This window comes from Syngnathus floridae, chromosome 11, assembly GCF_059516105.1.
Source record: "Syngnathus floridae isolate MCC-2025c chromosome 11, RoL_Sflo_1.0, whole genome shotgun sequence".
Taxonomy (NCBI): Eukaryota; Metazoa; Chordata; class Actinopteri; order Syngnathiformes; family Syngnathidae; genus Syngnathus; species Syngnathus floridae.
Genome location: NC_142423.1, coordinates 7,734,910 through 7,762,488, shown reverse-complemented (window position 1 = coordinate 7,762,488; position 27,579 = coordinate 7,734,910). Strand labels below are relative to the sequence as shown.

Here is a 27,579-nt window from a genome sequence, read left to right as displayed (position 1 = left end):
GAGCAGGTTTTGATATCAGAAGGCCTCGGAAGGTACGCCATGGATCCCAAGTTTGTCGCCGCCACCAAGCACGAGATAGCGGATGCCTGCGAGATGACGATAGATGAGATGGAGAGCGCGGCCAGCCACCTGCTGAATGGGGGCATGGCGCCGGTGATCAACGGGGTCAACGTCTTTCCTCTTCTGACTGCGGGGGGCTTTGAGATGCCGGACCCGGCGGCCAGCTACAGCGACGACGAACCTGAAGCGGAACCCAGGCCCTCCTATGAGGAGGACCTGGCTGACGAGATGATTTGCATCACAACTTTATAGCGGTAAAGGACCCTTGCCCGACTACCAACAGTGAAAAGTGCCTTTACACTGAACAGAAAGGCAAAGAGAAGAGAGAGACACACACAAGTCGCGAAAGAAAACCTCTCTCGCTGCCAGCAAAGGACGTCACAGCACGGAGCCCCGCGGAGCACCCGGGTGCCATTCTGACCTTCCTGTCAAAGGGCTTGACCTGGGGGTCCGGGCAGAAACCATCCAGGATAAGTGGCGTGGACGTGCCATGCTCTTTGGGGGCTGGCGTGTTAGGGTGATGACAATCAGATGTATGATGTCATTACCTCGGTCACTTTATTCAAGGTTTGGCATATCATGCAAGTTTTCAATGCAAAGCATAGAAAGGCATATCTTACCCCCCCCCCCCCCCCACACACACACACTCCTCTAGACCCCTGCTTTCGTCTGATTTGATCCCTTTGTCCCGTAGTAGTGCCGCGGCCGAGTCACACAACAAAAGTTGCGGAAACCAGAATATGCAGGAGCGTTACTTTTGAGACATCTATAAAGAATTTGAGATGCAGGTTATTTCAAACAGTAGAATAGCCTGGTTAATATTTCTTAGTTGAGATTCTGTAAATTGTATTCTATAATATGAAACACTTTGTAAAGAGATCTTCTATATTTTGTAATTATGTATGATTTCACTGATCAGCAATATGGACCATGTGCTATAAAACCCGACAACCGTTTATTAGCTACCATTTGCTGCGTTTCATTTGCCTTTTATGTTCCGTGCGATTACATAGCCTTTATTTTTGTCTGCATTTTAATTTTGCCTTTGGTCACAATTTTAAGAGGTCGAGATTTCGTGACCAACATTAACTGCACAAGTCGAGCCAACACTTCTGATGATCTTAGCACAAGTGTGGTACTCCCTATTAAAAAAAAAAAAAAAAGCCCCTTCTTTAAATGGGGCTCGCCCCGTGGCCTCCCGTGCTGGCACGTCTTTATTTATAATGAAATCGATGCTGCTTTTCTTCAAAATCTTCTTTGGGTTGCTCCTGATTAAAATGCCTTTTTTTTTTTTTTTGCTGCTGCTGCTGAAGGAAGACAAAAGATGGATGGTAGGGCAAAAATAATGGAGGTCTTATTGATTAGCGATCAAAGCTGGTGCTGGGGGTTTGGTTAATGATTGATGCGTCCTTGAAGACTTTCTGTGAAATCTCATGTTGAGCGTGTGAGGCCCGCATCCACTTTGGTGGCAGGAGTTGGCCAAGTGGAGAGGCTTAAGCAATACAAGAAGACCCCCCCCCCTCCCCTACTTGACCCCCACCCCTCTCTCTGTCTACCTGGCGTCTCGTATACCTCTTTTGGCAAAGGTGACAACATATCATCGTCTCAGTGTATCTGTGTCGCGGTGTTCCGCAGGGGAGTCTTAAACAGGGTTTAACTATGGATGTGCTTGTATCTAATAATGTGACAAAAGGCTGAAACTGGATGGCCACGAGTTAACTTCATTTACAGTCGACTTAAGAGCTGAATTAAGAACATTGGAGGTTCACGTGATCCGTTGTACATGTTTGGTCCGTCGGCGTGTGCGTGCTTGTACGCTACTTACAACAATGTAGATTTTCCATTTTGTGTGCACATTGAAAGGGCTCTTTGAAATGTTTGTGCGTTTAAAGAAAATATTATAATAAAAAAAAAATTATGTGTTCTAGTCCTTTTGCAGATGACAAAAGGAATGCACATAACTGGCACATTGTACTATTGGTAGCAATTGATGAACTGAAAATATGCATTATTTTTTAAAGACTTTAAAATATTGAGTTAATCTAAAGATGAAAAGAACTTACTTTTACCTCAAGTCAGGGATTCCTGAAAAAAAGAGTAAATAGTAACTTGGTTGAGTCTTAAATATTAGCACATAGCTGTTTGTCTTTGCACAAGTACGTGTATTGTGCTTCTGTTTCTCCTTTTTCTAAAACTGATTTATGTATTAAGGTGAGACAATTTTGTACTTTTTTGTGACTGTGTGTATGGTTTAGTGGAATCTATATTTGTCATTCACACCTCATCTTACTACAATGCTGGGAATGAAAGAAAATCAAAAGAATATTTTCAAGGTGCGTCATTGCTCTGCTGGAAAACAAGAAAATGGATAAAATACCAGTTTACAGAGAAACGTGCTGTTTCTATCACATTTCTTCTCATGGTTAGATATATAATTACTTTTATTACCATTCTTAAAGCTGTATTCAAAATGAATATGTAAAATGTGTATAAATGATCGGAAAGACCCATGGTAATGTTCTCTACTTGAAAGTCTTGATATTTGCTCTTAAATGTTTCTTTTGAGTTAGCATAAATCTCCGAGTAGCAAATGCTTTAATATATAACAGATTGGATTTTGTAACTATGCTTTTTTGTATTTTTCATTTAATTTGGGCCTTGTCTTTATTTCAATCAATTCTGTTTATTTTCTATTGAGCATCATTGAATAAACTTATGCTGAACTTATTGATATCAGGCAAAGTGCTTGTTGTATCATTGTTGCAGGCCTTTGGAGGTGTCAGGCTGGTGATACAGTGTTGCTTGCCATCTCCACCGTGGTGGTCGCCTCTGGTGCCTCATCTTCCACCCACGGCATCTTGCCACACAGCAGGAACGGCACTGCGTACTTGCGGAACTAAAACCAACAAGAAAAGGTATCAGTAGAGTGACATTTAAGATAATCGTTAGACTGTTTATCTACTGTAAACAAATTATTTATGGGTTAAGTAATTAAGGTTGAAACAACTTAAAATGTAAAATATTCGGATTTATGGCAACCATGTTCGTTTGCACCAGCAGGTTGTTTACTTCAAAATTATTTGCTGATTTATTTAAAAGTAATTTTTAACGTTACACAAGCTTTTCATTTATTGACCACAAGATGGCAGAATAATATAGTTAATGGGGTTTTCCTTTCCATCGACGTCTCAAGCGTAACCTGGAACGTGAACCAACCAATTGGTACAGTCCAATTTTTCCCCCTCACCTGTCTGTTACAGTAGATGTAGATGATGGGATTGTACACGGTGCTGCTCTTGGCCAAGTAAACGGGCACTGTTGCCACCAGTGGGTTTATCTCTACTTTCGGGTTGTAGACCACCAGCATGGACAGGCCAGCATAAGGCATCCAGCTTATCAAGAAGGTCAGGACCATGACGATGACCATGGACGCCACGCTCACCTCCGCTTTAGCCACCGCGCCGCCTTCCAAGCAGGCCAACTTTGATACCTGAGGTAGGCCGGTGGGGAGCGTATTAGTGTTTTAATACAGTCGTATTTTGATTGCAACCAGCAAAAACGAAGTTATGTATTAGTAGGATTCATTTTTTCAAAATTTTGTGTGGCGAGTAGTAGATTTAAAAAAAAAATGTTTGCATTTGTTGAATTAGCTTCAGTGCCATATGTGAATTTAATATTCCAATAATCTGACTCCCCCTATAATGTTATCAACGACGAACCAGAAAAATGTACATTTCTTTCAATAAGTGTACCTAACATTGGGCATGTGTTATTTGGCATTACCGTTGTGTAAAAGCCCACCTGATGCAACGTCCACAATAATTTAGAGTAGGACATCAAGATGATGGCGAAAGGAAGAGCAAAGCAAACGGCGAAATAAACCAGGATGTAGGACACATGGTGAGGTTCTCCACTGTGCCAGTCCGGCGCGCAGGACGTCCCCACGCCCTCCAGCTCGTACCTGCCCCAGCCCAGAAGCGGGGGTACGTTCCATATTAGGGACCACAGCCAGGCCAACGCGATGCCCCTGCATGCGTGCTTCTTTTGAAAGGTCATCTGCCCCAACGGTTTACATATGACAAACATCCTCTCCACGGCGATCAGGGCGACGGTGCACAATGATGTAATGCCTACAAAAGTACGATGGGATCACTCGCAGTGTTTTTAAAAGTCGCTCGCTCGTGTCACCGTGTTCACTCACCAAACAAGGACACGGCGAAGCCCTCCATCACGCAGCCTGTTCTTCCAAAGGAGAAGTACCCCTGGGCGTTGTTGATTACAGACAGAACCCCCCCGGTCATGGCCGTGCCCAGGTCTGCCACAGCCATGTTCACCAGAGCGTAGTTGAGCGGTTGCCTCAGCTGCTTGTGCATGAGGGACACAATGATCACTGTAGCGTTGAGAACGATGGCCGGCCCGGTGAAAAGGGCCATCACCACGGAGAGCATCACGAAGCCTCTGCGTGACAGCGGGGGCTCCCCGTGCGGGCCCATGTAGAGGGAGGAATTGGGGAGAAAAAACGAGTGGTGCATGGATGCGGAGATTTCAATGCTCGGGTCCTTGCAACGCTTGATGTGGGAGCTCTGGAGAGAGTGTGAAGATTACATGCCAGCAGTCAGAGTAAATCCTCAGGGACTGGATTTAACGGGGATTAATCCGCGCCATATGATCATCTGTGAACCCTCACCTTTTGCTTGATTGAGCACTCACTTTGGATAACACAGTTTGGGAAGTCACACTAAGCAGGTGTCAATAGACCGCAGCGTGTAGAAAATGCTGTGTAAGCAACTTTTGAAGTGAATTCAATTGACTCATATTAGGGCTGTCACTATCTTTGTTTCTAAAATCCATTAAAATCCATTGGTCAATCGAATGCAATTTAATTTGCATCGAATCATATATTTTTGTTTAAATCCCCAATTGTTGTTTAGTAACTGATTATGTTCATTTCTTTGGTATAACTAAACAGATGACAATGACAAAATTTTCTATTCTATTCTGGAGGTGCGGTCTACTGCGATTAAACTCCTTCAATCGCCTCCAGGATTTATCACGACCAGAGGTGCCCCATAGTTAACCTTCTAAGAGGTTTAGGTCCAATCAAGTCAAGATGGAGATTACAACTGTTTGGGTTGAGAGTTCATGTCCCAGTGATGAGCCGCGTTAAGTCCCGACAGCACCTTTGCTTCTCATTGTGTTTACACGTATAAATCATCTGGTAGCATTTTTCTCAGGACTTCATGAGATGTAGCATCCAAAGCAATTTAATGAAGGCAATTTTATTTGACGCACTGTTCAAACAAATTGTCACTATGAGTCGCCCAGAATGGATTGTAAGACTAAAAAGGGACTTGCTCAAGGACACTTGGGCAGGTCTGAGTTAAGGACTCCCTTCAGTTTCATGGCAGAGAGCTGCTTTATTGGACACTTAATTAAAGCATCAGAGCAGTCAGCATGGTGAGGTCACAACCATCCGAGCGCCTTATCGCCGCATTCCAGACAGATCGGGGCTCCTCACAACTTTGATGTACGACGCAATTACTAAACTAATAAAAGCTTCAGGTTGAAACACAGCTGCTTGTGGTGGTTCCGCCGCTGGCGGTTGCGGTCACTGGACATGTGTCCAAAAATTTAGGGGGGGGATTATTCATGTTTGGGATTATTCACCAATTTGCATGGCTCCATTTTGGAGTGGATGGGGTTTTTTTTGGGGGGGGGGGGGTGAAAAATCATTTAACAATCTGCAACCTCATTGTTATTCTGTACTTTGAATCTTCCGTGAGAAACCTTTGTGACACCACACTTAAGTTTGTGCGATCCAGTTCTACCAATTCTCCCATTGTATTGAATAAGAACAGTGATTATGAAAGGAAGAGAGAAATTAATAAACAAGAACATCTTAAAGCGTCCATCTTTTGTATCTTCTATACTTCTATTCAGAGTGCTCAACCCTATACCCTTAAAACTGCCTGATCAAAAGATCATAAAAGTCAGCAGGCCCCCCTCGCTTTAACCGCAGTGCAAAATGGTTTTGCACACAGGTGATTTTATCTTGCATATTTTGCATATACTCCTCCTCTTGGATCTTCTTAGATAACATTACAATCAAGTCACATCTTAAAGCTCATTTAGGCTTAAGGCATTTTCCCCTATTGCACCAGTGGCTTGGACATTAAATGAGGCACTTTGCTTCATAGCTGCACAGAATTTGCTCAAACGAGGTATATAACATTTCAGATTACCTGAATACGAAATTCAAGGGTTTAATCTCTCCACCAAATGTTGATGCCCCCTCCCGCCCCTCTCGCTCTCTCTCTATCTCTCTCGCTCTCTCTCTCCCTCCTCCCCTCCACGATAGGGAATGGCGGGGAGGAGGAGGTCTCCTGTCACAGAAGGATAACGGCAGCTCAAGAAAAATCAGACGGCTCACCGGGGTGCAAGAGCAGATTCCGGCATCACTTTTGGAGCCGACCATGATGCTTCTTCGGCGCGCATGCTGCGTCGTCAACCTGCCGCTGTTCATGCTGGCGGGCTTCAGCGTGCTCCTACTGGAGGTGGCCGCCGCTTCCCAGCAGGGGATCCCGCTGTCGGTGTGAGTGACAAACCACTTTGGAGGGAAATGTTGACTTCGGAAGGGGGAAAAAAAAATAAGATGCAGAACATTTTGTGGAGGGATTTTCTGTGCATGCATCTGGTCACATGACATTCAAAAGTAGTTCAACAGCGCGGCCAGGCCGCATTTGTTGTTGGATTAAATAGTGAAAGAGGTGTTGCTAATGGCATTGTTTAATTAACTGTTTTTCTTAATGTTGAACAATATTTAAGTGCTAAAATAAATTAGAGAACGCATGCATGAAACAAAAGGATCTGTTTTGCAAGTGGGAAAAGCGTTATGCATTAACTACGTCGCGAAAAAAGATTAAAATAAGAACGAAAATGAATGCATTTTTTTCGCCCGTCTAAACAGAAAGCAATTGTTACGATGCAATTGAAACATATAAGAATATCGTTTTGACCATTTTCCCTACCAATTAGGTTTTATTAAAGTATTCATCTAAGAAAATCATGTCTGATGAGGAGTTTAATTATTTGAAATCACTGGCGTCTTAAAACTTGAGCGAGTCGAAGAAAAATAAACGTCAATTTTCCTGCAGACTTTGAAAAAAATTATAATGGTTAAATAATAATAATGTCTCCATTGTAATATATTTTATCAGCTTGTTTTTTTTTTACTCAACAAATGAGTGGTGTCTTTATGCAAGTATACTTACCATAGCCTATTCGTTTATTAACAATGCAATACATCTTTATTTGTATTGCACTTTCACAATTATTATTATACGTATTGACTGAAATTGTTATTTTCCCTTTTTTTTCCCCAACTAGCAGCAGTTTATCAAAGTGCACTGCAGCATCTATGCAGTGTGATCCCATTTAACTGAGCAAGTATTGTGTATATTTAGTATGTGTTAAGCAAGTTGAAGCAAAGTATATGCAGGTGTAAGATATTTCATAGATGTTTTTAGGGGCGGGGTTACATAAAAATGTCAATTAAAAAAATCTGCTTTTTTCCATATTTTGAGAGAGTTTTTTTAATCTTATTTTGATGATATTTTGTCCTTTGTCAGTGTAAAACTGTGGGCTTCAGCTTTTGGAGGAGAGATTAAATCAATTTCTGCCAAATATTCTGGATCCCAGCTGCTGCAAAAGGTATTTATATGACATGTCAATATACTTTGTTTGTAGATCATGCATTGGCACAGTTGAACACTGTCATGCCGATTTCCATCTCTGATGCTTGCTGTGTGTGTGTGTGTGTGTTGGGGGGGGGGGTTCCGTGCTGTTGATATGGCCCATTAACCACGACCCTGATTCCACATCCCTCCTGTCCTCATCCCTCCCATGAACTCCCTGTAGTCAAGAGCCTTGGTTATGGATGTGACAGGGAGATAGATTGAACAAGTGTGCGGTTTAGGTTTATAATGTGAAAGGTGGAGGAACTGAGCAGCCATTCAACAAAGGCCCATGCGGTAGATGTAATGACAACGTTTGACCACTTGTGAGCACTCGGTAACTTGTGATGAATGTCAGTCTGGATTTGAGTCTGACAGACTTGACTGTTTCCAATGGGGTGGAAGATGTTGAAGAGGCTGGTGTGAATGCTTAATTATTTTTTTTTAAATCCAGACGTCCTTATATCCTTGCTCTGCTTCATTCTTTTAGGAACTGTGGGCCATCACAGTGCCACGTCCCGGGAGCAACTCCAGCTCAGAGGCCTCCTCTCCCTCAACCAAAGGCAGCGGCAGGATTAATTCTCGAATCTCATGTCCCGGAATGTGGGAGGAAGGCGGAACAACCCGAGTAAATCCACGCAGATACGGCGAAAGTATCCAGACAGCGTTTCGAAAGCGACTCCAGGCTCAAAACCAGGGACCACCTTGCCCTGAGGTGAGGAGACATTTTACCAAATAATAAATTCTACATTTCAAGGAATATTTGATGAACGGAATATGCCCTACAGATTTTTCCCTTCTTTTTTGCGGATGTAAGCACTTTGCCTGCACTCATGGAGGCGTGTCTGGTGCCAGAGCGGCACAAAGCAGCAAGCTGTGAGGAAAGTGAAAGGGTCGTTAGGCGCTGGTCATTAAGGCTGAGCATCAGATACTTCTATAGTCAAATGTGCGCTTTCACTAAAATCTCAGAGAACACAATGGCCCGCCGCCGGGGCTCTCTTTCTACACTTGCCATTGTTTTGATCAATAATCATGATCACTGCTGATTGTTGATGGATGGCGCTTAATCTTATCTTGATGTTGTGGGGAGGGGACGGGGGGTACACTGGGCGCTGAGGCGAGGAGGACAGGCGTGAAATGAACTGTTCTGCTCCAGCGCGAGCCCGCACTCCTCCTTTCAGTAGGTAATTTGTCGCCTCATGTACCAGTGTGTGTGTTTTTGTGTGCGCGTAATCCGCAGTGTGTTTGAATGAGCTCCAAGCAGCTGCGGCCGTGTTTATCTTTTGATAGCATTATCCCAGGCTGTGTGTATGTGCCTGTCAGGTGAGGGATTATGTAATGTTATATTCCTCTAAGACGTGGAGATCGTCCCGTATCAGGGGAGGTCCAGTGCTTCCGGCGGAATCAGCATTATTTGGACTGTAGTTCATTACCCAGAATCAACCAGGCTTGACACGTTATTATCTTTCTCCTCTGCCCTGACTCATTTCAATTATACTCTTACCATGCGTAGCCTTTCGGACGCAGCCCCGCCCCCTCTACGGCCACCCAACTTTGCCGTCTCCATCCAATCAGACTGCAAACTGATAAAGACCATTATTCATCTTATGTGTCGAGGTGTGGATCTTATCAGGCGTTCATCTGAGAATTGGCTTCCTGCATCTTGTCAACCGGCATGCGGAGGCCTTGCTAAGAATTTCCCACCATGCCGATGTGACACAGAAAAGCACACTGAGGATGTCTGAATATTCTTATGATGTATTTTATTTGCTTTTGATCACCCTAATTGCTCAACATTTGAAGTAGTCTAAACGTGTATCCGAGAGCTTTTAACAATTGCTTCTGCCGCCGCTTGTTTGTTTCCAGAAGTACAAGCCACCAGAAAAATCTGTCCGAGTAGAAGAAATCGATGGTGTCAAGTTGGTGAAAAACCTGGCGGTGAAAATGGAGGAAATGTTCCGCAAAAAGGCAGAAGCCACCAGGGTAAGTAGAGTTATTCGAGAGAAAACACAAAAAGTTTGTTTCTCTAAATGGAAACGGCATGCCTCGCTGAGTCTCTACATGTGTCAAATACTTTAACGGCTAAACCCCTCTACAAATAGATTGCCCTTTTTCCCGCTGAGAAAAAACAAAAATACAAGTGGTGTCACAACAGACTTAGTCAGCGCCCATCTTTTATTTACTTTGAAATTGTTCTTATGTAAAATGAGTGCTTTGGCTCAATAAAGACTGGGGAAACAAAACATCAGGGAAAAGCATTAGGTGAAACTTTGAACGACTGATCAAGGTCTTGCAGTGGCCAAGTCAAGTCAAGTCAAGTCAAGTTTATTTGTATAGCCCTAAATCACAAACAGTCTCAAAGGGCTTCACATAGCCAAAAATTGACAATTATTCTCAAAGCATCCCCTGATCATGGCCATGCAGTAAACCCAAAGAGATAAAATCAATGTAATGTTTGCACCTTGTAAAACTGCCCCGGTCAAATTGCTTCATTGGAGAGATAAGTCTTTGTATTGTAACGCAGTTCTCAGCCTTACACAAGCACAAAGGCCTCTAAAATACTGTAAACGCCCGCTCCTGTCTTCAGATGTGTAAATAACCCCCTTGGGATGTTGCTTGAGCAAATGCAGGGCTATCACTTATTTCCCTACATGATGAGTGATTTCAAAATTGAAAAAGCAGATTGATGTTCTGCATTCACGGCGTTATCAGAGGCGAGAGCCGCCGCAGCAGCCTGTCGACGACCTCTGCGCAGACGCTTCCTAAGAGGCTGCCCCGACATGATAACGTTTATCTCCGCCTCGCTCTGCCACAATTTCTCCTGTAAATGACACTCTGAGCAGGTGGCTTCATTTGGTGAACACGAGGCAACATTCTAAAAAGCCAAATGCAACATTTTGCTAATGAGGAAGAAATGCTTGCCGGAGTTTGTAAACTAGAGGTAATTAGAATTGTAAAAATGGATATTTTATAATTTGGTCAGCCCACGCGTAATTTCCCAATTGAATGCGTGCAGCAAGCCTCAATTGTGTTAATGTAGCAGTTATTTTGACGCACGTGATGGATGTTAATTACCTGCTCGTTGCATTTTGCCGGAAACACAGAGCCAAGCACATTTGTCGGGGGGAGTTATTATAGAGGTGACTGCTGCTCGCTGCGCTGCGTGAAATCCAACGCCCGGCTCCCTCCATCAATCACTGCCCAGAGCTTCTCTGCCGCTATGGGCCACTTTTTGCACTAAGGGATAAACTGTTTGGGAAATTGGGGGCCATATATTACCGGACACCAGGGTGGCAAAGTGAAGTGCAAGAACCAACTCTGGGGAAACCCTCGGGCTCCCCAGAAGAAACCAATTTAATACTATAAATGCTTTGTAATATTTATGGTCAGTGAGGTAATTTCTTTTGTTTTGTTTCTGTGCCGGTCCGCCAAAATATGTCTTTACTTAAAACCGGTGAGTTGCACAAAAATAACGTTGGGGGACTGCTATAGCTGGAAAAATGTAATGACATCATCGCTTCATCAATTTTGACTCCACTACAAATTACCCATTGACAAAATGGCCGCTGATGGTTGCGGCCAAGTACTGTCAGCCATTTTAACTCGGTCGCAAGAATAATCAATGTTAAATTCTGCACAAACAATAAACTATTGGAGTTCTAAAGCAGTGATGCGGCAATGATGTCATTGTATTTCTGCAAGACAGCAGCCTCGTCCAATCAGATCGCTGCCGTGTCTTTGTTGCTATAATGGATTCAACAATGATATTAACCAGCATTACAGTCAATAGTAATTTGGAATTTTAATTTCTAGTCTTCACACAAGTTGTACGTTTCTATGCAGAGGCTGGTGGAGGCTGCAGAAGAAGCACATCATCAACACAAAGAAAATCCTGACCTGCAGGTGAGACTTTTATTTCCACACAAAATGGAAGCCAATCATTAGCATTGAGGTTAATCTCGTGGCGATGACGGTGGATTAGAGAAGGTGACAAGAAGGCTTCTGCTCCATGATGTCACAACGCATCACCAAGAGAAAATGTCATGCTTATAGAAGATCTAAAGCTGATCAGGATTCAGGTTGCCAGTTAGTGGGTGGAATCAGACACTTTGCAATTTTTTTTTCTATCCAAAGGATTTATATATGTAGTTGATTGTGTCTGGGACATTATAGTGGCTCCCATTGCGGAACTTCAAGCTGCATTGAGTTTCCTTAGTCTCTGCAGAGGGAATGCAGTATTTTTGTCGTTTATTAGACCCCCTGCCTCTCTCTCTCTCTCTCTCTCTCTCTCTCTCTCTCTCTCTCTCTCTCTCTCTCTCTCTCGCTCCCCCCCTCCCCATCTCTTTCTCTCTGTCCAAAGAACAAAGATAAATGAAAGTCTTTTTGGGGAAAGCGTTGTTTCACGTACATGCGTCCAGATTGGAAAGCCAGTCGAGCAACAAAACACTGAAACAACGGCAGTACTTTAAAGTTAATAGAACCGTTAACAACATTTGAATAAGTTTCGCTTGCCTTGGTTCCTTCCTGCTTCTGTGCTTTTCTCACAAGCCAGAAGAAGACAAGCAGCTCCCTCATTGAATTCAGTATCGCAAAGTTTCAAGTTGACAATTAATTATACTCTTAACCGTATTAAAGCTGTATTACATTTGGTACATCTACACAATTCAATGAGATATAAAGAAAAATCGAAGACATATGCAAACCAGGGCTGTGGACTCGGTCGGATTTTTGCACCGAGTCCGAGTCCGGCCTCTTGACCACCGAGTCCGAGTCAGTGTCCGAGTCATAGTCCGAGTCCGGCTGTCCATTTTTTCTGTTAATTCATGTGACTGCTTAGTCTTTATTCAAGGCTAATTTAGATCAAAATCAAAATAATGATATAAGCTGGGTGACATAATCATCCTTGACATTGGTACATAATGTAAACATTTGCCTAAGTGCAACTCAACGTGGCCGCATTGATCGTAAGCAGGGCTGTGGACAGTATTCCTACGCGCATTCTCAGCAGCATGATGAAAATAAAATTGAACGTATTTTTTTTTTATTGTCGGACTCGGTGGACTCGGTCAAAATCAGCACCGAGTCCGAGTCCGGCAAAAATGACCGAGTCCGATCGAGTCCCCGAGTCTGAGTCCACAGCCCTGATGCAAACAACTCAACATTGGTTGACACTGCAATTAGGTGATAATGATTCAATTAATTCACAATATTTTAATGTATGTAATTGTGGCGCTGCTCTGAAAATTACACTTCAAAGTATCAGTACGGAGTGGAATTTTCCTATAATGTTTATAATTATCAAAAAAGAAAAAATCTATGGTTTGAGAGCCTTTTGAGTGGTTGTGAAAATTGAAAATATTGTAAGCGACACAACTTACCAATGTGAATGATAGTGGACTTCATTTTATAGGACATAAAAAAAAAACAATCCAATATCAATGTGCGTTAATGATGTGATGTCATGACATTGCTCCTCGTGGCATCATTTCGATGCCCTCGCCTTCTCTGACACCGCACATTTTTCACGGCCCATTTCACTGACCCGCGGTGCGATAAAGGGGCCTTCTTATCTCAGCTGCTGCAAGTCAGGACGAGTGAGGTTTTCGCATTGACTCCGAGAGGATTCACAAGTTCAAGGGAGCACACGTCAGGGCTGAGGTCTCTTATCGGGTATTTTCAGTGCTCCATCAGCAGGTTTATTAACATCATTTTTGCCTAGTACTTCATTTAAAAAAAAATGGATCAATTGAAAATATAAACACTTGCAGAAATTATTTTGTATGTGTTTCATAAATAGTATAATTGCAAATTTTCAATCTTTTCACACAACAACAAAAAAATATACACAATATTTTTCAATGCCATGGCTAGGATGACAGAGACTCACGGTCATAAAGAAAAATGATCATTTTTATCAAGCACATTGGTATTATTAATGATACTGTGACAGTACGTCTAAAATACAAGCCAATTATGCTCATTAGGCTGACAAACGGTACTTTTTTTTATTCTTATATGTTTCTGACCTTGTTAAATAATTATTAATAATTATTATAATAATAATGTATTAATTAATTAACAAAATTGAGATTTTCGTGAACACGATTCAAGCCTTTTTTTGTGGTATTGAAATATATTTATCATGCAATAATACACAACATAATATGGAACTAGTACACTACACTGTGTTTCAATGATAAAGATCTATTAAACGAATGCCTCTGCGGAGAGAAGACATCCGCCTGGTGTGTAGGTGGACTCTGCAGCATGGCCTAACACACGCTGCTGGATGGAGAGCAGCTCTCTGCAGTGAGGCCTACAGCTGACTGCAGTGGTGTAAAAGTCAGCGTAGCATAGCGGCAGTGTCCCATGGCCCACTATACAGTAATAACCCTCACGCTTAACGGGCCTCTATACCGCCAGCTCTGCTGAGGATGCACTATTCGTCTGCGGAGAGCTCCCCCCCTTCCCTCCCTCCGCCCCTCCCTAGCTCCCTCCCCGCCCGCCCGCCCGCCGCAGCTCGTCAGAGAGTCGCTCAGGCGTGGTATGAGCTGTCACGAGCTGCTTGATGGCTATGCCCACATCGCCTCCCCTTGAGTGCGAAGCCTTCGACTCCACCACCCATCTTTTCCTCCCTTCCCTCCATCCACAATCTTCCTGGGTCGGCGCAGGAGGCCACAAAGAGGCCACTCAGGCAGGAAGAGGTCGTCTTTCTTCTGAAGTAGCAGCAACTGGAGGACAAGGCTGACTAACTGTTTCCCTTTAGGGAAGCAAGACCTTTCACTGGTTGTCATATTTTCGATGACAACGTCGTGTTAGGACCAGAATTTGATTTTTTTTTTTTTTTTTGCCACTAGAAAAGGATTTCCCTTCCTCCCATATGCATACAAATACAGTATATGCACGGATTATCAATTATTCTATCGATTAATCGGATAATCGGATTCAGTTTTATTGGCATTAAAGTGTAGTAAATAAATACATTCCCCAATTACTGTTTATTAACCAATTATTTATTTATGTTTATTTCTTATTATTTAGTGACTAAAAAAAAACGTTTTATACACAACTGATTGATGGTTATTACTTTTCAAAGTAAAAGTTGGTGTTTACAAATGTCTTATTTCGATTAAACACAAAAGATAAATCAGTGCGCTTTCATGAAGGATTAGAGAAATTACAGAATTATTACTTTGGAGAGCCTGAAATAAGAAGAATTTGACGATCATTAATTAAAATATGTCTCTAAACAATTACTCGATTATTAAAATACAAGGCAATTAATTTGATTATTGGTTTGTTGTCGATTAATCAATTAATTTTTCCACTTCTACTCCAAACTTGTCTTCAGTACGAGTACTTCAACGCTGTGCTGATCAACGAAGTGGACAACGAGGGCAACAACGTAGAGTTGGGAGCAGAGTTTCTCCTGGAGCCAAACGACCACTTCAACAATCTGTCCGTCAACCTCAGCCTCAGCGTCGTGCAGGTGCCCACCAACATGTACAACAAAGGTGAGCCCAAAAGCAAGTTTTACCTGGAGCCGATGAAATCAGGAATAAGTGGTTTCACGTGAAAAACGGCCGAGGCTGAAGACGGGGGGATCAATAGCAAGTCAAGGGTATAAAGAGAAGCGTAACTCCTGAGCCGCTTTTGTTTGCCTGTAATGGACTCCTCATAAGTCTTATGTTCAGCGCACAAAAGGAGGCTGCTGCCAGCTTGTCCACAGGAGGAGGGGAGGCCATGATTTAGTCAAAGGCATTGTGTGCCCTCCAGGGGGGGGTCAATAAGGGTCAAACGCACACTTGGTTCCGTGAGCAGGATGATTAGTTTCATTACCATTTTGATGTACATGACTCTTTTTCTCACTTCCTTTATCTCGGCAGATCCGGACATAGTCAACGGGGTCTACTGGTCCGAAGCTCTGAACAAAGTGTTTGTGGACAATTTTGAAAGAGATCCCACTCTTATTTGGCAGTATTTTGGTAGCGCAAAGGGTTTCTTCAGGCAGTACCCTGGTGAGTGAGCGTGTGTGTGTGTTTTTGTTTGGCGTGGGAGGGTCTCAAGGGAGCCATCAGCCTTCAGTGCAAGAGAAGCATCAGAATAAATGACATCAAATGGCTAAAAGGGTAATTTGGCTAATGTTGTAATTTTACAGACCATCAGAGAGGCTGCGCGCATACTGAGTGTAATTAATTATCATTTGCCATTCGGGGTCTGCGGGCGCACCGAGAGGCGCCGGGCTGCCAGATCCAAAGTTATCAGACGTCAATGATGTGAAACGTGTAGTTGCTTCGCAGCAGTATTGGAACAAAACAACGGAGGCAAAATAACGACGTAACACAGACAATGGCTCGGAATGTTTACCAGAAGAACCGATTTGTATTTCAATGTTTAGTAATGAGCTGGCGGGGTTACGTGCATGCTGGCGCTTTTCAGTACATGGTTTTATAGCCATTGTGTAATCAAAATTGGATTTTTTTTTTTTCTGTAGGGGTGAAGTGGCATACGGATGAAAACGGGGTGATAGGCTTTGACTGCAGGAATCGCAAGTGGTACGTTTTCGCATTGTTTTAACCCCAACTGTCTGATTTTTTTTTTTTTTTTTTAAATCACTGCTGCATTGATCACACGACAGGTACATCCAGGCTGCAACTTCACCTAAAGATGTCGTCATCTTAGTAGATGTCAGCGGCAGCATGAAAGGTCTGAGATTGACCATCGCCAGACAAACGGTCTCCTCGATTCTCGACACGCTTGGAGATGATGATTTCTTTAACATTATTGCGGTAAGTGAGGCAAAGTACAATACAGTGCATGTTCTTTTTTGGTGTTTACATTGATCAGGATTGAGCTTGTGTGTTTGCAGTATAACCAGAACATTCATTATGTGGAGCCTTGTTTGAATAGCACTCTGGTGCGGGCAGACAGAACCAATAAAGATGTGAGTTCTGGCCAAAGTCACGGTTATATAAGAAATAGTTGGGAGATGTTTTAAATCATTTGCTTGATTTTATTTTTCTGCCAGCATTTTCGGGAGCATCTGGACAAGCTGTTTGCCAAAGGGATTGGACTTCTGGGGCAGGCGTTGACCGAAGCGTTCACAATTCTCAGTGAAGTGAGTTCAAATGCAATTTCAAAACAAAATGAAATACGTATATATATTTTACAGTTAGTATCAGATAAATTTATATTTGGATCATTGTCTACTGAGTGTTGGTACAGCTTGTCTACCATGCTAATTATTTTACTGGGGGAATTTTTTTTTATTTTTTTTAGTCAGAGATCTGCTTGAAAGAAAGCCTAAATTGTTTATTCTGTCAGATGAGCATAAAAAGCATCAAATTGTTATTGCGTATGAGTGCTTCGGACAAGATTTGTCGAAATACGCCTGTGCTATCCCAAAGCACACACGCATCTCTTGTGAAATGTGATTAATGGTTCTAATTAATGGCAACGATTCATATCGAGCCTGATTGGAAGACAAAGCAGATAAGGGCAAGAGCCACGCCACATGCTTTTTATCTCGCCGCGCTCAGGCGAGTGAATACCAGTGAGGTACCGCCACAATTGTCAGATTAATTAGAGTTGTACAATGAATATGATAATCAGGTGGGCAGCGCACAACTGCTGCACTACTCAATGTTGATGCTTCACTGAGAGAGAGTGGAAAATAAACATAGCAAAAAAAAGTAGGTCAATTTATGTATGGTGAATTTTTTTTTTTTTAATAACATGAGGCAGTAGCTATCAAACTTCTTTAGAATTAACTATTCTATTCATAATTAGGTAATTAATTCTTATTATTAAACAACAGTGCCAAATAATTCAAAACGAATGCCCAATATGAGTTTCATCTAATATGTAAACCGGTCTGACTTTTTTTCCTGACAAGAAGGTCAAGCACTAATGTTGTTTATTCTTTTTTAGTACAACGCAATGATTGCATTTGGAATAATGTAATAATTTTTCGCAGTGTAATTTCTGGGCCGCTCAGCTTGCGCGGTCTCTCCGCAGTTACGGGTCAATAATCTACTTACCGGTAATTACTGCAGTGCATCTTTCACAGAATTTGGGATCAAGAATCACGGCACTCCTCGGGTCGATTAACTAGCATGCTGGCAACTGTATTTTATTGACTGATGGCTCCATAGCTGCCATTTTATCATTTACAGTGTGCTGTTGGTTGCCTCTGTTTTTTTAATGTCTTAACTAACAACATCTCTCGACATATTTTTAATAAGCTTTTATTTTTTTTTTACTGTTCTGCTACTGTATATTAATTTGTGTTTCAATTTTTTGTTTCGTTTGTCTTTGTTGCAGCTCTACACGCGCTGTATAAATAAAGTTGTATTATGTTGTATTCTTAACACTGTTGTGATGTGTTCCTGCTTTGACTGCAGTTCAATCAGACTGGCCATGGGAGTGTGTGCAACCAGGCCATCATGCTCGTGACAGACGGGGCAACTGAAATGTACGATGATGTGTTTGAGAAGTACAATTGGCCCGAGAGAAAGGTGAAACCCGTCGCACATCTGCCCCACATGGAATTTGATGTGGAATAGTTTGTTTTCATATCATTTTCTAGCTTGATAAAGAAAAGTGTACATTTTAATACTACTTGCCAAGCACACCTCAAGTTTTGACATCTGGGGAATTGTATTTTTTTTTTTTTACATCAATTTCATTTATAGCTCGCAAGTGAAATCCAAATCAATATGATGTTTTTCAACGTGCGGGTGCATTTCAGAGCGCCATTATTCCCATGAGGAATAAAATATGGGAAATTAACTACGTTCAAGGGCAGTGCAGCTCGTTCGCCATGACTCTGGTCCCTCCCCATTAACACGTCTACCAGGATTCCACATTCGGTCTTAATGAAATAAAATTGTTTGTTCTGCGATTCACAGAGCAATAAAAACATCAGCTCAGAGGGCCTTTCTTCATTCCTGTCAAGCATCCATGTGTTGGCAGTGTTTGGCAGAATGCAGGGCAGTGTGAGGCAGGGTATCCCACATCCCCCTTCACACACCCTCTGGGCTTTTATTCGGCGACCGTTCGGTTTTCTATAAGCTTTATGCTTAGCAAAGCATCTGGGAGCAATGAGCCATGCATACATTGGCAATGTCACACAGCGTGCTTTGAAAGGACAGTGCCCTCGCGCGCTATGCCTGAGGGCAAAAAAAGGGCTTGAACTGCATAACGGGTGAAATGAAAGAAGATTAGGAGTTATTAAAAAAAAAAAGAGAGAGAGAGAGATTTTTTGTTCTTGACCACAGCCTTTCTTATGCCCAGGTACGTATATTCCCCTACCTGATTGGACGGGAGTCTGCGTTTGCCGATAACCTGAAATGGATGGCCTGCGCCAACAAAGGTTCGACTTCTTGATAAACACTTGCCAGCGAGAAGTTGGAAGGAAGAATTCAGTATTGAATATGTGGATAGCTGCTGGATTTCACCCTAAATGTGTGTGCGCGCATACGTTCGGGGTCTGCTCTGGCTTGTTCTGCCAAGAGGCAATGAAGTGGCACTTGGGGGGGTCAGAGGTCAATGTGCTCTAATCCCTCTTCCTGTCAGTGTGTCCCTCCTGACTGCTCACCGTTCCCACGTGTCGACACCTCTGGTCACCAAAGTCATTGTCAAAAAAAAAAAAAAAAATGGAAAGGGGAGGGGGACAACCCCACTGCGCATTAATCCGACTTGTGTGTGTTTTTATTTCAGGATATTTCAGTCAGATTTCCACATTAGCGGACGTTCAAGAGAACGTGATGCGGTATCTGCACGTCATGAGTCGTCCCAAAGTTATTGACCACGAGCACGACACCGTGTGGACCGAGGCTTACGTGGACAGCGCCGTAAGTGCGCCTCTTAAATTCTAGAATCTACTCAGTGAGTACAGCTTAACAATTTGCAGCCATTTTAATTAAGTGAAATTAAATCATACTTGATTCGATACTGCTAGCTAGCTGTAATTGCACTTGTGGTTTTCATTTGTTACTTGTGATGTCGCCGGAGTGATTCCTCATTACGTGCTTCATTAAGTCGTGCGGATTTCGGCCCCAGTGCACAAATGCTTTCAGTCAGTGTAAAATGCACAAACTTCAATTCATTTAACACACTATCTGTGTCTTTTCTCTCCCAACAGCTTTCCCAGGCACACAAGGTAAGTCTATGCAAGTCTTCTTATCATCACGTAGAGACAAAGGAAGTGTTCGCACATCATTTATTTAGCAGTTTACGTCTACAAAGAAAAGCACATAGAATTAAACCCAAACTAGCCGTGATCAAGAGAAATTGTACAAAATGACTTTGGAGGCTAGCTTTTTGTTTCCCCGGACTTTTTAAACAGCCATTCTTTTATATTTCATTGAAAGTTTTTGATTGGCTGTCAGAGCAGCCAGAGAAGTGTTTACTGTACTTACACATACTGTATGTGAGAACATACACACAAACACACAGGTAAGGGGCTGGGAAAGTGGAATGCGTATGCTCCTTTATCTCTGCCTTGGACAGACCATTCATCATTCTTTGCGCCGTTGCATTTTATCTGCTAGAGCCCGTAATAAAAACTGACATCGGAGGAGACTCGCACGTGTGCCTGTGTGTGTGTGCACCCGTCTGTGTGTGTGTGTGTGTGTTGACCAAGGCATCCCAGTTTCCACTTCCAGTGACTGTAGTGATGAATCTTCGGGCCCACCATTCTTCATTTTGTCACATAAGCTGGTACATGGCACACTTTACAGCTCGTTGGCTTCATGCTAATGCACACGCACAAATAAGCATTAACCGCACACACGCTCGCAGCTCAGGCGCAATGCTGACTCGGTGAATGTTATTTATTTCTTTTATTTCATTTTATTTATTTATCTATCTGTATATTTATTCTTTGTTTGTTTGTTTATTTATTGCCAGCCTTTGTTCTATAGTAGCTAGCTGTTCCTCTTGTCTGAAAACAGGACCGTGCGGCGATTCGTCTCGTAACGTCTCTTGAAGTCTGCAGTTAAACAGCTTGTGGCGGGAATAAAGTGAAATCTATTTTCTTTGCCTCGGTGCAGTGAGATTTTATGCGATCCTTTCATCGCCGGTATTGTCTGCTTATTTGTGAGCGCTGCAGCTACGATGGCACTCTGGAGAACCTCTATAAAATCTTAAGTGGTGTACTTTACAGGGTGAAAAAAAAAAAAGCTCAAACACTTCTACAATGGCACTCGGTACAACCCTCTGCCACAGTCTAAACTTGACCTCCTGTGTATGTTTTTTTTTTTTTATTGATTGGCTATTTAGTTTTACTGATAGATTAAGGGAAAATGTAGGGAATTCCTCACACAAAATCTTCAGGTTCCTTTTGTTCTTTTTTTTCCAGTTAAATGACAAAGCGGGCCCAAGTCTGACCACCACAGTTGCCATGCCTGTCTTCAGTACTAAAAACGAGACGGTGAGTAGGTTATGCGACTGTCTCTCCTTGCTGTTGTCTTAACATGTGTGTGCGTGCGAATGCCCTGATGCAGAAGAATCAGGGTATTTTGTTGGGGGTCGTCGGAACAGACATCCCTCTGCAGGAGCTGATGAAGCTCATTCCTAAACATATGGTACAACAAACCTCAACTTGACATCCAGTCAAAGAAACGACCGGTCAGATTATTAACCCGACATGTCGTCTGCTCTCCAGTTAGGCATCCACGGCTATGCCTTTGCCATCACAAACAACGGCTACATCCTCACGCATCCCGACCTGAGGCCTTTGGTAAGATTATTTGCCCAAGCCAAAGTTTGCCTGACTTGACCCTCTTTGGTTTTTGTTAGCGAGGGCGCACAGAGACAAATGTGAAATGGAGGCAAAAGTGAGCATGTATGATCTGTAATCCCCACCTTTTCCTTTGATGTATGCATGCAGGGATAAAGGCCACTCATAGGGCTGGCTGGCCTGAGGTTTCCAGAGGTAACTTAACACTCACTGGCAGAGACCACAGCCGCTCGCTCGCCCGCCCGAGGGCCAGCTACGGCTTTGCTAGTGGATCCGTGTGTGCCAGTGTTAGTGCTCTTCCTCCCTGTGCAACTGTGCTTGTGTCGTGTATTGTACGTGCGTGTTGGTTCATCTCTGCTCTTCTCCGTGTGGCTCTCTGTGGCTCCAAACTGTGCCGTGATTGTTGTCGTTGACTGGTCGTTGTTTCTTGTGTACCGACCGATGATGTCAAGCAACGGAATTTCACATGCGCCATTTAATGCATTCATGTCGAGTTATTTAGCCGTGAATTCCCTGTCAGGGGTATTAATTATTTTCCATTTACCTGACAGTGTTAATTTCACAGACGATGTGTTCAATAATGATCTAGCACGAGGGCTATATCTGGGTTTCATGCTTTGGAATCAATCTTCACTAAATCACAAAAAGACAATAACGCTAGTGATAAGATCATCGTCCAAAAAGTGGAGAACTCATTTTATTCATGGCTTTCCTCTGTGCAGTATCAGGAGGGTCAGAAGAGGAGAAAGCCCAACTACAGCAGCGTGGATCTCTCAGAGGTGGAGTGGGAGGACAAAGACGACATTGTACGGAGCAACTTTGATTTAGAGGCGAAAGCAATGCAAAAGGTTTCTCATTGTTCCACCTGGTGTGCTTTATCTTTAAGCTGCGCAACGCCATGGTGAACAGGCGGACGGGGACCTTCTCTATGGAGGTGAAGAAGACGGTAGATAGAGGGGTGAGCAAGCAGATGAATTATGACTCAGACAAAAGCTCTCTCTAATTGAATCTCAACCCGAATGTGTCGTTGCAGAGGCGTGTGTTGAAGATGCACAATGACTATTACTACACGGATATCAAAGGGACTCCATTCAGGTAGTGGGAGGACTTCATTTGAGTCTCTTAATGCACTTGGGTCAATTTGTGTGTGTTTTCGCCAGTGTCGGGGTAGCCCTCTCGAGAGGACACGGCAAGTTTTTCTTCAGAGGAAACGTGTCCGTTGAAAAAGGTGAGAAGGAGAAGAAACGTCTTACTTGACCAAATAAACAAATCGTTAGGTCGCACTCCTGCAAGTCTTAAACAAAACAATAAGTATGTCATTTCAGCAGGTTTTATTCATTTGTATTTTTTATTTCAAGCAGGACTAAGACAGCTGAAGCGTGACTGTCTTTTGTTTTTCAGGGCTCCGTGGTCTGGAACAGCCAGATGTCGCCCTGGCAGATGAATGGTAATGTAATGCATGGTTTGGGGAAAGTCAAGTGGGCATCCATGCGTTATGTAGGTTAGGCCTTTTTGAGCTACGTCGAGGGCCGTGATGTAACAACGTGTCTCCGTTTTTTGGGCCAAAGGACGTACTGTAACACAGAGGAGCAGCACGAGCACCGTCACCTGACTCAGATTCAAGCTATCAAGCTCTTCATGACGGGTCGCAGGCCCAACCTCAAGTGTAAGAAACAGGAATTTAAATTTACTGACGAATCATTTTGGCGGGAGACGGTGTGCATTTATAGCAAACTGCTTACGCAGGCGACAGAGAGCTGATCAAGGAAGTGTTATTTGACGCTGTTGTCACCGCTCCACTCGAGGCTTACTGGACCGGACTGGCTCTCAACAAGTCAGAGTAAGAATTCTTTTGTCTCCTCAAAAATATACAGCCATGCTGCAATGGAGGAGGGGAAAAGACTCCAGATTGTGACCAGGTTTCTGCATCTGTGCTCATATGGAAGGAAGGGTATTTTGGCCTGAGGCTTTGGGGGACACGTGAACTTGCACATCTGTGACTGCAACATGAGGGCATGCAGGTTTTAGCACAACATATGTTGCTATACCGATGACAGATTGGGGTTTTTTCTTTTTACAGCAAGCTGTATTTACGACATATGACATTTGAGAGATCCCAAAATTTTGACCCAAATCAGGTCCATTATGTGTCCAACCATGTAAGTCTACAATGACACAATATGGCTCCTTAATTGGATCTCGTCAGTTCACGTGGTTGTATTTAACGCCCTGCACATTCTGTAATCTCTGTGTAATCAGCAGCTAATACGATTAATTAAATGTGACTTTGTGACAGCGTGCCTGTTCTTTGAAAAAAAAAAAAATACAACCAGGAACTCAGACAAAGGAGTGGAGATCGCCTTCCTGGGCACGCGCACCGGCCTGTCAAGAACCAACCTGTTTGTAGCTGCAGATCAGCTCTCCAATCAGTGAGTGTCACTGTTCACTTCGACACTTGTTTGCAGCATGAGGCAATGCGCTGATTGATCCTGATGAATATCATCCGTCTCTGTGTCATCCTCAGAGATTTCCTGACAGCCGAGGACAAGGAGGGCGTGTTCAATGCCGATCACTTTCCTCTGTGGTACAAGAGAGCGGCGGAGCAGGTCCCAGGGACATTTGTTTACTCCATCCCCTTCAGCACAGGTGGGCTGCATGAAAACCAAAACGTGCTCAATATGTTGTTCTTTGTAGCATTTTCTACCAATATACATGTGAGGGAAATGAAGCCTTTCCCAGCTGATTTTTGGATGAGAGGTGGTGTGCACTTTGGACTGCTTTGTTCAATTACAGTGTTGTTTCAGAATGGCCAAACTCATTTGGCTAGTAATGACCTCATTACATTACGTGTGCTGTTAAATTGTGTAATGTAGCAGAGTAAATGGTGCCATCTAGTGGAGAATAAACATCTGTTCAGTGAATCGTTATCATCACAGTAACGTGGATTTTTTTTGTCTTTCCTTCACCTCCTTTCTAGCTTTGGAGAATAAAAGTGTTGTTTTGGCAAGCACAGCAATTCAGCTCCTTGATGACCGAAAATCACCAATTGTTGCAGGTAACGTTTGCCTCCCATGTCATTGGTAATGAGTGTGGCACAAAAGTATTTTTTTATATATATTTTTTTGCATTCAGCTGTGGGGCTTCAGATGAAGCTTGAGTTCTTTCAGAGGAAGTTTTGGACCGCCTGCAGACAGGTACGCAAACGAACTACAGCATCTGTTATTTAAGTCACAGATAAACATGGCAATTTGTATTCCATATGCAAGTACCTGTAAATCTCTCTTATGTGCTCAGTGTACAGCTCTGGATGGGAAATGCAGCATTAGCTGTGATAGCGAGGTAAGAAGAATCACACCATTCTGATATTCAAGCCGTTTTCATTTGCTGAAAGAGTCTCTTTTGCAGGACATCAACTGTTACCTCATTGACAACAACGGCTTCATTCTTGTCACAGAGGAGCAATCGCAGGTACTGATTGTGCATGTGCATTTTTGCTCACACTGGAAACACTTTATTAGGTGCTGGCATCCCTCATTGCGTGTTGCTGTAACAACGCAGCAATCAAACATTACGCATCCAACCTGATGACATCAATAAGCGTTGGATCAAAAATAGAAAAAATTGCTTACCTTATGCAGTAGCCAGTAAAACAATTTTGAAGTTCCTCATAATGGAAAGGGACCTGGAAGGTGTTTGCACGGTGTCACCTAGTGGCGTTTTGGGAGTATTGCAGGCAATAAGTGTTAAGACACTAAAAGAACTAAGGGTGATGGGTTGAGGTTTTGTTTGACTTTTGAGTCATATTTGGTATTATAATTCTCTTTGTGTTCAACTTATTAAACTTGGTAAACTTGTTCAATTCCGCTTTTTCTGGACTATTTAATGAAACTGATCTCCCAGACAGGGCTCTTCTTTGGCGAGGTGGAAGGTGCCGTGATGAACAAACTCCTCCAAATGGGCTCGTTCAAAAGGTCTCACGCCTAATCTAACATGATTACGTACTGTGCGTTTGAAGTCAAATGTATGTTGCGGTTCCATTGTAACCTCCTGACGTTTGTTGCCGCAGGATCACACTTTACGACTACCAGGCTATCTGCAGAGAGTACGCTGGGAGCAGCGACAGCGCACGCACTTTGTCAGATGTAAGCACAGTACAGAAGGTGAAACACTCCTCATGCAGTCATTGCAACTACTTGATCATTATGTTCCTGTCTTGCAGCCTTTCACTGTTGTCAAGTGGCTCCTTACCGAACTTGTGATGTAAGACTTCAATATACAATGTAGAACGTTGTGGCCTGTTTATAACAATATTTGGAATGTTTTTGAAATTAGATTCAAATTGTAACTTTGTGTATCTCTTTTCAGTTTTCTCCTGGAATTCAACCTGTACAGCTGGTGGAATGTTGATCTGTCGGTTAAAGGTAACAACAGCTGATTGATCCTCACAAGCTTAGAGCACAATTACTGGGGGTAACCTAATTTTGGTTCCATTTTGCTATTTTTATAGACATATTGCTTATTGCTTATCCCTACTGGGGGCAGAATAATATAATTAGACAGTACCTGGAGACAGTAACAATCATCAATATAAAAAATGTATGCCTGTGAATGTTATCTGTCTACATGTGTTGCTCCACCAGTTGTGTTCAAATTTCTACTGCTTAACATGACAGTATTGAAATCCATCTTAAATCACAGTTATTTAAAATAGATATAAGTGATTCAGATCATGGGTATTGTGATTGATTGTTTGAGTGATTTGTGCTATGTGACAGCTCAGAGATCTCCGGGTAAGACTACGATGGTGCCTTGTGACACAGAATACCCTGCCTTCGTCTCAGAGCGCACTATCAAAGAGACCACAGGAAACATTGAATGCGATGGCTGTGTCAGGTACAAAAATCATTTCTTCACAGTAGAAATAATGACTCAAATGTTGCGCCAATTGACTGCTCTGCAATATTACTGTGTATTATGATCATGTCTGGGGGCTGCAGATCCTTTGTCATACAGCAGATTCCCAGCAGCAATCTTTTCATGGTTGTTGTGGACAACAAGTGCAACTGCAACAATGCTCCACCGGTAACCATGGATCCGATTGAGATCATGTATATCCTTGTCACTTCAACTTGTCGTGTCTCATGAAGCATATGAAGCGCATTTCTGAAACACTGAACTTATTCATTGTAACCTTGACAACGTTGAACATAACGAATCCCTGAAGTGTGACCGACTGAAGTTTCAGAAGGACAGAAAGAAGCCGGAATCATGTCATCCTTTCCACCCTGAGGTATGAGTAAACCACACAGAAGTCAAAATAGATCATATATTTCGTATTGGGTCTCAAAGGGCCGTCAAAGCATACCTAATGGAGTTGATGTGGTTTGATTAATGTATTTCTTAGGAAAATGCCATGGAGTGCGGTTCAGCTTCCCGTCTCTACAGTCCTCTCACAGCAGCTTTGCTCCCCTTAATAGCAGCGAGTGTCAGCAGGTGACCATCAACAGCAGAAGTTTGCAGCAGCCACGAACAGACTTAACAACAAAAGGCATCAAAACCATTAACACGTAGGAAACAAGGCCAATCACAAATGATTTCTGCAGGAAGCGCTTTAGTGAGAACAACATTCTTACTCACACTGAGACTCATCTATTCATGCAGAAAACGTTTTTTGTAGATTATGCCACTGACAGCTCACTGTGGTGATACTTGTTATTTGTGCAATAAAAATACATTTGTGGTTGCTGTGAGGACTTGTGATGTATAAAAAAAAGAATGCTGAACAGTCAAGAAAGTAGTTTGGGCAAAAGATTGCTGAAACACTCATATTTATTTTTGTTCACACTGTATATTTAAGGTTTATCCACAAGAAACATGTAAAATATCAAAGAGTAGTAAGAGCACTTTAACTTGCTTTATTCTGCCATTTTGTTTGTCATTGTCAGACACACTATTGATGCATGTTTTGACTGTGTGTTCAAAGAATGTTAAATGAGTATGTCTCATCAAAACGATCACGAATAAAGACATATTTTTCCTTGA

At 42.7% G+C, this 27,579-nt stretch overlaps 3 protein-coding genes across 11 annotated transcripts in view; 2 read left to right on the top strand and 1 right to left on the bottom strand.

Moving 5' to 3' along the window:
• The window catches only part of cacna1da (calcium voltage-gated channel subunit alpha1 Da), a 40,167-nt gene extending 37,376 nt beyond the window's left edge, over window positions 1–2,791 (top strand). For all 9 annotated transcript variants that reach the window (XM_088390629.1, XM_088390626.1, XM_088390624.1 and 6 more), the window contains one exon: window positions 7–2,791. In XM_088390629.1, coding sequence (XP_088246755.1) covers window positions 7–312 — 306 coding nt within the window. In that variant the 3' untranslated portion in view covers window positions 313–2,791. The remainder of the gene's footprint in view (window positions 1–6) is intronic.
• On the bottom strand, window positions 2,334–4,633 carry parapinopsinb (parapinopsin b). Its single transcript, XM_088390634.1, has 4 exons — window positions 4,262–4,633; window positions 3,862–4,190; window positions 3,308–3,550; window positions 2,334–2,956 (listed from the first exon to the last, which is right to left on the bottom strand). Exons 1-4 carry the CDS (start codon window positions 4,590–4,592, stop codon window positions 2,840–2,842), a joined length of 1,020 nt encoding a protein of 339 aa, XP_088246760.1. The 5' UTR covers window positions 4,593–4,633; the 3' UTR covers window positions 2,334–2,839.
• On the top strand, window positions 3,302–27,579 carry cacna2d3 (calcium channel, voltage dependent, alpha2/delta subunit 3). Its single transcript, XM_088390630.1, has 40 exons — window positions 3,302–3,555; window positions 6,419–6,652; window positions 7,689–7,770; window positions 8,284–8,508; window positions 9,660–9,776; window positions 11,637–11,696; window positions 15,145–15,307; window positions 15,680–15,811; window positions 16,288–16,348; window positions 16,432–16,582; window positions 16,663–16,737; window positions 16,822–16,911; window positions 18,197–18,310; window positions 19,089–19,167; window positions 19,515–19,648; window positions 19,939–19,956; window positions 21,157–21,228; window positions 21,302–21,382; window positions 21,463–21,537; window positions 22,260–22,343; window positions 22,424–22,495; window positions 22,571–22,632; window positions 22,698–22,765; window positions 22,939–22,984; window positions 23,106–23,203; window positions 23,284–23,377; window positions 23,871–23,966; window positions 24,062–24,183; window positions 24,515–24,592; window positions 24,670–24,731; window positions 24,832–24,876; window positions 24,943–25,005; window positions 25,438–25,508; window positions 25,604–25,679; window positions 25,757–25,797; window positions 25,903–25,958; window positions 26,313–26,430; window positions 26,535–26,652; window positions 26,750–26,827; window positions 26,942–27,579. The coding sequence occupies exons 2-40, from the start codon at window positions 6,534–6,536 to the stop codon at window positions 27,032–27,034; spliced, it is 3,489 nt and encodes a 1,162-aa protein (XP_088246756.1). The 5' UTR covers window positions 3,302–3,555; window positions 6,419–6,533; the 3' UTR covers window positions 27,035–27,579.

Coding starts and splice junctions, on each gene's coding strand:
- parapinopsinb (XM_088390634.1), bottom strand. CDS start 4,592: ATGCACCACTCGTTTTTTCTCCCCAATTCCTCCCTCTACATGGGCCCG. Junction 4,191..4,261: donor CTTCGCCGTGTCCTTGTTTG/GTGAGTGAACAC, acceptor GTACTTTTGTAG/GCATTACATCATTGTGCACC. Junction 2,957..3,307: donor ACATCTACTGTAACAGACAG/GTGAGGGGGAAA, acceptor TGTTGGTTTTAG/TTCCGCAAGTACGCAGTGCC.
- cacna2d3 (XM_088390630.1), top strand. CDS start 6,534: ATGATGCTTCTTCGGCGCGCATGCTGCGTCGTCAACCTGCCGCTGTTC. Junction 11,697..15,144: donor AAGAAAATCCTGACCTGCAG/GTGAGACTTTTA, acceptor ACTTGTCTTCAG/TACGAGTACTTCAACGCTGT. Junction 25,680..25,756: donor GCGCACGCACTTTGTCAGAT/GTAAGCACAGTA, acceptor CCTGTCTTGCAG/CCTTTCACTGTTGTCAAGTG.